A 6,880-nucleotide genomic window follows, 5' to 3' on the forward strand; every position below is an offset into this window, starting at 1 on the left:
CTTTATGTAAAATTCTCAAAATGACAAAATTAAAGTCATGGAGAACAAATCAGTGGCAATCAGTGCCAGGTTAGAGTTGGAGGATTATAGATAATGTTTCTTTTGAGTGATACAGCAGTTTTGTCTCCTTGTTGGGTTACATGAACCTATACATGTAATAAAATTTCTGAAACTATATACAAAAAAAATGAGTACATGTGATAAATGGTGAAAGCCTAATACAGTCTGTAGTGTTGTACCAGTGTCAAATTACTGGATATGATAATGTACTATAGTTATGGAATATGTTATCATTGGGGGGAACTGCATAAAGGGTACAGGAGAGCTCAATTTACTATTCTTGCAACTTCCTGTGAGTCTTAAATTATTTCACAATAAAATGTCGGGGTTTTTAAATAGCTACTGTGCCCTGGTAGAGACTGAAAAATCTAACTATGGGTCACCACATGACTAGGGCAAACACCCTCACCAGGACTGAGTTGGCCATTGCCACTGCTGTGTACCAAACCCCAGAAGCAGAGATAGATGCTGAGCTGTTGAAGTGGTACCAGTCCCTGGGGAGAACAGTCAGTTATCTGATGACAAGTAAATTATGTTAGACCCTTTGCATCATGGAGGGGCTGCAGTATGTCCTCCCCAGGGATAGGCACATATTCAGCTTTGCCTTTCCTTCTGCAGAATTTCTGACAACCCATCATTAATGGTCTTATAGAGTGTCTTATCCATTACCATAATATCCCATGCAGCATCATCTCCAACAGGGAGACACAATTTATCTCAAAAAAAAAAAAAAAGCGTGAAGGTTGCCTCAACTCACAGAATTCAATGGCTTCCCATTGTATCTTGACATCCAGCAACATCTGGGCCTGAAAGGATGGTGGAGTTAGCTATTGAATGTTCAGTTATCATGTCATCTGGGAGTCAACATTTTGCAAGGTTGTAGTGCCATCCTACAGAATGCAGTTTATGACTTATACAAGCATTCACTGTATGGTACCATCTTCTTCTGAAGGAGAAGGCACAGATCCAGCAAACGAGAGGTGCAATGGGAGTGGTCCCTTTCATTAATACATGAAAAGGCCCTCCAGAGAAATTTTTTCACCTCCTATCCCTGCAAATTTGGGCTTGTGCTTAAAGGAGGAATTTGTCCATTAGGGAAGAGATCTATAGGTGTGATAAATTAGAAGCTGAGACTGTCTGCTGGCCACTGTTGCTAAACCAACAGGTAGAGAAGGGGTCACTGTACTGGCTGGAGAAATTGATCCCTACTACCAGGGGAAAATTAGTTTGCAAGGAGGACTGTGTATCTGGTACTCCCTTGACCACCAAAAATTGTCATTGGAAAGTATGATCAACCAATCAAGAAACTTGCAGTGAGTAGCAAATAAGTCCTAGAGATCTAATGCGCAGTATAGTGAATATAGACAACAATATTGTATTATAATAATCAAACTTGCTAAGAGACTAGATCTTAATTATTCCAACTACAAAAAAGAAATGATAATTATTTGATCTGATAGAGGTGCTAACTACCACTAAAATGGCAGTAATATTACAATGTATAAGTGTGTGAAATCAACATGTACATTTTAAATTTACACATTATATATCAAATATATTTCAATTAAAAATACATACAGAAATAAAAATACTTCTCTTAAAAGCGGAGAAAAAGAAAAGGGCTTCAAATACTCAGATCCAACAGGAATACAGGCTTGAGATGCTCCATCAAGTGAAGCACCCCATCCAGATGAGGTGTTATCCAAAGGTAACAAGAACGTGCAACGGATGTTGGAAGAAGAAAGTCATGATCATCAACTTAGGTGTTAAGTTGAGCTGCAGAAGCACAGACTAAAGCACCTATGCTTTATAATAATTATTTATCCTGATCCATGTTTTTCCCTTGTTACCCTATGTGAAGAACATTGGTGGCAGCTAACAGTTCAGGTTTTAGGTTAAAATAGACCAAACTGGCATTCTCCCAAACTAGTATGGAAGCTGAAGGGAATGTATTTGGTGTTGATGAGAGGAATTTTTATTCCGTACAATGTACAGAAGTGGATGTGTAAGGAAAAAAGAAAAGAACTGTGCTGTGTAGCTACTGTCTGATCCATTCTCATCCTTCTCCGTCCTATTATGCACTCTGGGAAGCTGCCCATACAGACAAGAGCAATGGACTCTCTTGCCCTCTTGCTTCCATTTAAATCTGGCCAATGAGAAGAAATTGTAGAAGACAGAGGGCATAAGGAGAGTAAGGGAGGAGGATAATGCCCCTGGTTGCCTCCCATGCAGGTTTCTGTGTCCCTCTACTGAAGGTGATAACTCCTTTCGGGTAACACTCTCCATACAGCTTGCTCTCTCTCTCTCTTCTCTCTCCTCTCTCTCTCTTCTTCCCTCTCTCCCCCAAGTTGTATGTGTGTGTGCATGTGTGTGTCCCAATAACCATCCCTTTCTCTTACTCCTTCAGACCTAGGAGTGGTAATGGACCCTGCAGTTACTGCCCTTGAGGTACTGCACCATTCCTTGGTACTTTTAGTAAACATAGTCCACACTTTAACAAGTAGTCTCTTAATAAATGTGACTCATAGTACCCAAATTAAGTGTTCTAAATCTGCCAGGATCCTGATAATTACAAGTTAAACTTGAGATCTCCGTTATTCATCCTGGCGGAGACTTTGAATAGTTAATTAGATATAACATCTGTATTTGTGTCTTTATCTATAGATAGGTAGATATATCTCCAGGAGAGATATCTAGGCTGAAGATAAAATTGGATAGTCAAAAGCATATAGATGTGGTGCCAGCTTGGGAGCATAGTGGTTAAGTTCGTTTGCTCTGCTTCAGCAGCCCTGGGTTTGCAGGTTTATATCCTGGGCGCAGACCTAGCGCCTAAGCCATGCTGTGGCAGCATCCCACATAAAATAGAGGAAGATTAGCACAGATGTTCGCTCAGGGCCAATCTACCTCACCAAAACCAAAAAAAAAAAAAAGCATACAGATGGTTTTAAAAGCCATGTAACTGGATAAGATCAACAAGGGAATGAATATACAAGGAGAAGAAAAGAGAGACAAGGACTGAGACTGGACATTGAAAACTTAAGAGAACAAGGAGAAGAGAAACCATAAAAAAGAGACGAAGAAGGACTGGCCACTGAGCATGGAGTGTGGAGTCCTCAAAGCAAGTGAAATGAGTGCTTCGAGTAGGAAAGAGCAATCAAACATGTCAAATACTGCTAATGGTCAAATGCAAGCACTGAGAAGTGACCACTGCAGTTAGCGACATGAAGGTCATTAGTTACCTTCACATGAGGTAGTGGTGAAGGAGGTGTTAGCAGTGTAATAAGGGTGAAACCTGACTGGTGTTTTTCAGAGAAAATTGTAGGACAGGTATTGTAGACAGAAATACATACAACTCTTTCTAGGAAATCTCCTCCAGAGGAGAGCAAAGATATGGGTGATAGCTGACAGGGAAGATGAGGAGGGTTATTTTTTTCTCTGATATAATATAATAAAGTATTGGTACTTCCATCTCTTTTTCCTTCTGCCAATTCAAGATAACTGTGTGCTTCTCTTTTTCATTCTCCTCAACAAAATAATGTGCGAGTTTACTAACTAGGACGCCAAAAGCCAAGTTCAGGTTTTCCTAAAGATAATCACAGACAGTGTCAGACAGGAGAGTCACTGTAGGTGGCAAATAAGGTCACAGAGACAAGAGAATGTGATGTCAGTCTTACCTGAAACCCTAAAGCCAGACCTATGTCAAGGAAGTTTGGGTTTCTCCTCTTGATTTTTCTAAAAGCTGTATTCACTACTGTACTTAATTTAAAAAAATTTAATTAAACAAGGCTGGAGTTTATACTACAGATCGACTGACACATGTGGTATGATATCATCCCTGCATTGTTGGCTAAATCTTGGTTCTCAAACTTAAAAGTGCACAGAGATCACCTGTAAAATCTTTCCACATGCAAATTCTGATTCCATAGGTGTGAGGATGCCAAGATTCTGAATTTCTTAACAACTCCAAGATGATGCTGGTGACGCTAATCCACAGACCCCTCCTTGAGAGCGAGTCTAAATCGCAACGGAGAAGCTTTGCATGAAACAATGAACACTGCATAATAATATTGACACCCTTGGGTAATTCCCTCCCCTTGAGTTTGGGCTGGACCTACAACTTTGCTTCTTGTGAATACCCAAAAAGAGATGGGAAGTCATTTTCAAGATCAAGTTACCAAAGATCCGAGCTTTGGCATTGCTCACAACCCTCACAACCTTTCTCTTGCTCTCTTGCTTGCTTGCTCTGATGAAGCCAACTGCCATGTGGCAAGCCACTCTACGGAGAGGATGGATGCTCTGTATAACAGTCAGGGAGGAAATGAGACCCTCAGTCCAACAGCCTGCCAGGAACTAAATCCTGGCAAACAATCAAGTGTGCTTGGAATCAGACCCTTCCCCAGTCAAGCCCTAGGATATCTGCACCTCCAGCTGATAACTTGATTGCCATCTTCTGAGAGTCCCTAATCCACAGGACCAAGCTAACCTTCACTCAGATTCTTGACTCACAGAAACTGCAAAAAAGTAAATGTTTGTTGTTTTAAGCCACAAAATTTGAGGGTAATTTGTTACACAGCAGTAGATAACTAATAAAGAGGAATTGCAGAGTCACAAGGGAACTTTTGAGGATGATATTATAATGATCTTGATTATGGTGATGGTTTCACAGGTATATACACATTTCAGAACTCATGAAACTGTGTGCTTTAGGGGCTGGCCCTGTGGCTGAGTGGTTGGGTTTGCGCGCTCTGCTGCAGGCGGCCCAATGTTTCATTGGTTCGAGTCCTGGGCGCGGACATGGCACTGCGCGTCAGGCCACGCTGGGGCAGCGTCCCACATGCCACAACTAGAAGGACCCACAACAAAGAATATACAACTATGTACCGGGGGTCTTTGAGGAAAAAAATAAAATCTTAAAAAAAAAACAAAAACAAATTGTGTACTTTAAATTTCTACAGTTCATTGTATGTCAACGTACTTCAATAAAGTTGAAAATGCATTATGAAAGTGTCGGAGTGGGAAGAGATTTTCCCCCACTTACTGGGAGATTTTACTTCCCCCTGCAAATATCACTTCACTAAAACAGAGCTCCTTTTTTTAGTAACATGAAGGCTCATGTGCCCCAAATTCATACTCTCCTAATGGTACTGGAGGAAAATTGACCTATATTATGCCCTGAACTCTATTTTATATGATCACTATTGAATTTTCTTAAATTGTTCTGTTTTCAGAATGTGTCAAATCCTTGATTGAGCTATGGTTGGGTCACTGATCTGAGAGTCTTGAAGTCATCTTGTGCCCGTCAACTTGAACTTATTTCATGGGTCCAGAGCTCAAGCACTCAGTCTCGTGTTCATTTAGTAATAGAAAAGGTGAATAATGATGCCAGTTCTTTGCCGGTCTTGTAAACTGGTGGTACAGAAGTGAATCAAATCTGAGACTTGCCTTCATGGAGTCCACTGTCTGGTGTCTTCAGGCTTGAGGGACACCCACTGCTATAGCCTTCCAGGTGTTCTCATACATAATCTCACTGAATCTAACCCATTCACATATCAAGTGTGCCCAGTGGATCCTGGAAAGAATTTGATGGAGAAGTTATGTAGGCTGTGTCCCAGGCTTAGTTGCTGGTGCCCATGCTCCTGGGACTTCATTCCGGTGCTTTGCCCCAGGCTGTCACTTTGAGGAAAGCCCTCTTCACATCTTTGTTCCTAAGGCTATAGATGATGGGGTTGAGGAAAGCAGAGATGACATTATAGAATAGAGCCAGCTTCTTATCCTCTTCTGGGGAGGCCTCAGAGCCAGGTCTCATGTACATAACCATACATGGAATAGAGAACATAGTGACCACAGTGATGTGGGAGGCACAGGTGGAAAAGGCTTTGAGTCGCCCTTGGGTTGAGCGGATCCTCAAGACGGCAACAAAGATATTGATGTAGACAATGATGATGAGGGAGAGCGGGACCAACAGAAGGATGAAGCCCAAGATGAAGTCCACCTGGTCGTTGAGAGATGTGTCTGCACAGGCCAGCTTCAAAACTGCGGGTACTTCACAGAAGAAGTGGTTTATCTCATTGGGGCCACAATAGGGAAGAATCATAGCAGAGACGGTGTATATCAGGGCACAGCTGATACCCCAGAATCCACAGAAGGCCACCATTAACCTACATAGCAAAGAGTTCATGATGACTTTATACCTCAGGGGATGGCAAATGGCCACATACCTGTCATAAGCCATGATTGCAAAAAGCCAAGACTCGGTGATTCCTAGCATCAGAAAGATGTACATCTGGGCCACACATCCAAAGTAGGAGATGGTCTTCTTCTTGCAAACCAGATGCACCAGCATCTGGGGCACTGTGGTGGTGACATAGCTCATATCCAGAATGGATAGGACACTGAGGAAAAAATACATGGGTGTGTGGAGGTGGGAGTCGATGTGTATCAAGGTGATAATGAGCCCATTGCCCAGAAGGGTGATGAGGTAGAGGAAGAGGAAAACATTGAATAGAATAACGTTTATCTCTGCATTACGAGAGAATCCTAGAAGAATGAACTCAGTAAGAGAGCTGTGATTTCCCCAGAGAAAGTCCTGCATCCTTCTCCTGGTGTGGAGAAAGAACAGAGCCATCATTCATCAGGTGAAATCTCCAAATTCAAATCCTGCTGCTACTCATATATTACGAGTTCCAGATACTAGTAGCAAAGTAAGTGAGTATTAGGACACCCACAAAGTTAGCAACCAAATTTTTTAAAAGAATTTCTATTTGATATGAAACAGCATGTTAATATTGTACTATTTAATCCCAGTTTATCCTGAGATCCC

General features: G+C 41.6%; 1 protein-coding gene across 1 annotated transcript; it reads right to left on the reverse strand.

Moving 5' to 3' along the window:
- Positions 1-725: 725 nt before the first annotated feature.
- Positions 726-6,652, reverse strand: LOC103540417 (olfactory receptor 2A12-like). Its single transcript, XM_008506994.2, has 2 exons — positions 5,735-6,652; positions 726-752 (listed from the first exon to the last, which is right to left on the reverse strand). Exons 1-2 carry the CDS (start codon positions 6,650-6,652, stop codon positions 726-728), a joined length of 945 nt encoding a protein of 314 aa, XP_008505216.2.
- Positions 6,653-6,880: the final 228 nt, after the last annotated feature.

This window comes from Equus przewalskii, chromosome 2 (assembly GCF_037783145.1).
Source record: "Equus przewalskii isolate Varuska chromosome 2, EquPr2, whole genome shotgun sequence".
Taxonomy (NCBI): domain Eukaryota; kingdom Metazoa; phylum Chordata; class Mammalia; order Perissodactyla; family Equidae; genus Equus; species Equus przewalskii.